The 2,467-nt window shown below is 47.7% G+C and overlaps 1 protein-coding gene across 1 annotated transcript; it reads left to right on the top strand.

Annotated features, from left to right (window-relative positions):
• Positions 1 to 644: 644 nt before the first annotated feature.
• ANKRD34C (ankyrin repeat domain 34C) lies at positions 645 to 2,252 on the top strand (the record flags this gene model as incomplete). Its single annotated transcript, XM_079701369.1, has 1 exon — positions 645 to 2,252. One exon carries the CDS (start codon positions 645 to 647, stop codon positions 2,250 to 2,252), a length of 1,608 nt encoding a protein of 535 aa, XP_079557495.1.
• Positions 2,253 to 2,467: the final 215 nt, after the last annotated feature.

A 2,467-nucleotide genomic window follows, 5' to 3' on the forward strand; every position in this document is an offset into this window, starting at 1 on the left:
GTTTAGGAAGTACAGCAAAAAGGAAAACTCTTCATAATCCTATCACCATTTTGGTGTATTTCCTACTGGTCTTTTTGATACACACCTAGAACTACACTGCATTAAACCATTATTTATGAGGTAACCTATTAAGTGTGACTCATTGCTAAATGCTGAGGCTACAACAGTGAACAAGATAGACTCAGACCTTTCCTTACGGAAACTTAGACTTTAATGATGCCGACAGACAGAAAACAAAGTTTCTGTTATCACAGAACTGCATTTGTGATAAGTCTCATGCAGTCAACGCAGTAAGAGCTTGCACGTTTTATTGCTTGCTTTCTCCCAGGTGTCATGCCAACCGCCTTACGTGTGTTTACGTGTTTTATATACACTGTCTCATTTAATCTTCACAAAGTCAGGTAGTTTGCCACTATCACTACAGTCACCCCTGCCATGTTACAGATGAAGAAATAAACCCAGAGAAGTTAAATAACCAAGCAAGGTGGCATAACTTGGGATCAAACTGGGACACGACTGTATCCAGACTCTGTAACAGCCTTGCTGCTCAGATCAGCTCTATAGAATACATGACCCTTTTCTCTCTTCTTCCCTTGCTAGGTCTGATCGCCACTGTGGCTCAGAGACTCTAAGCTGTAGCCAGTATGATGGATGATGACACCGAATTAAGGACTGATGGAAACTCACTTTTAAAGGCCGTGTGGCTGGGGAGGCTCAGGCTGACCAGAATCCTCCTGGAAGGGGGTGCTTATATCAACGAAAGCAACAACAAAGGTGAAACGGCTCTCATGGTGGCATGTATCACCAAACATGTGGACCAGCAAAGCATCAGCAAGTCCAAGATGGTGAAGTATCTGCTGGATAACAGGGCAGACCCCAATATTCAGGATAAGTCTGGCAAGACCGCCCTCATCCATGCTTGCATCAGAAGAGCTGGGGGAGAAGTGGTCTCCTTGCTACTGGAGAATGGAGCAGATCCCAGCCTCGAGGATCGCACAGGGGCTTCAGCTCTGGTTTATGCAATAAATGCAGATGACCAGGATGCATTGAAACATCTCCTGGATGCCTGCAAAGCCAAAGGCAAGGAGGTGATTATTATAACAACGCATAAATCATCTTCAGGCACCAAAACCACCAAACAGTATCTTCATGTCCCTCCTTCACCCAAAGAGGAAGATAGACAGTCACCTCCACTGTGTGCATCTCCCTCGGATATTGAACTGAAGGTTCCAGGCGTGGGCTCTCCACCCAGTGAGAAGGAAGATGACTTCTTTAGCCTCCAATCAGGGCATCCAGGTGGTTGCAACACCTCCAAGGCTCCTAATGAACCGGGGTCACTCACTAGGAAAGTCAGGAACCTCAAAAGGGCCCGTTTGCCTCAACTGAAGAGGCTCCAATCTGAGCCCTGGGGCCTGACCGCGCCCTCTGTGTTGGCTGCCTCTATGCGCCAGGATGAGACCCATGGTGCAGGTGCAGACAGCGAGGTCATCAAGAGCATCAGTGACATGTCCTTCCCCAAAAGAGGCCCTCTTTCCAGAACCAACAGTATTGATGGCAAAGACCCCCGCCTCTTCCTCACGGTCACGGAGCAGGTTCTGAAGATTCCAGCCTCTTCGGAACTGGCCTCGTGGAAGGCAGCCTACGAGAAAAGTCAGCCTCCCCACTCACGTCTGGCCAGAAGAGGAACTCTCCCTATTGACCAAGAGAAGGGTGGCATTGGCCCATCAGGCCCCTCTGCTCTCAAAGATGCAGTGTCCCTCAAACGGCTGGAAAATGACCTCTATGATTTAGATTTACAGCCAGGGGCCGATCCGCCCAACTCCATTTCCCTTGAATCAGGCAAAGGACCCTTAGATCGGAAGAAGCTCAACAACTCCCACTTGTCTCTTTTCCAGGGCTCCAGGGAGGCCCTGGATGCTGTGCCCTGCACATGTCCCAGCTCAGTGTGCCACAGGCCACCCCATCTTCTAGAAAGATGGGGTTCTGGAACTCTGCTACTAGACCGAATTTCCCAGACCAGACCTGGCTCCTTTCCACCTTTAAATGTAAATCTGAACCCACCTATCCCGGATATTAGATCGAGCAGCAAACCTTCCTCTCCACTTGCTAGTGGCTTAAAATCCATGGTACCTGTTGCTCCAAGTTCACCAAAGAGAGTTGACTTGAGAAGTAGAAAGAAGCTCCTCAGGAGGCATTCTATGCAAGTTGAACAGATGAAGCAGCTGTCTGACTTTGAAGAAATCATGACCTAGAAGCTTTTTCAGTGAGGTTTTTTTTTTTTTTAATCTATGTAGTTTATGAAAAGTACCATAATCTAGACCAACATGGTCATGCAGAGTCTCTGCATCTTGATCACTCCTTAATGTTGGTGTGTGGCTGCTTCAGAAGAGATGGAAACGGTGCTGCTTCCCTTCTGAAAGAACATCTGGGTTTTTATAGGCCTACTTGAAAAGAGCCCAGTATAATT

Source organism: Hyperoodon ampullatus (assembly GCF_949752795.1).
Source record: "Hyperoodon ampullatus genome assembly, chromosome: 3".
NCBI classification, from domain to species: Eukaryota; Metazoa; Chordata; class Mammalia; order Artiodactyla; family Ziphiidae; genus Hyperoodon; species Hyperoodon ampullatus.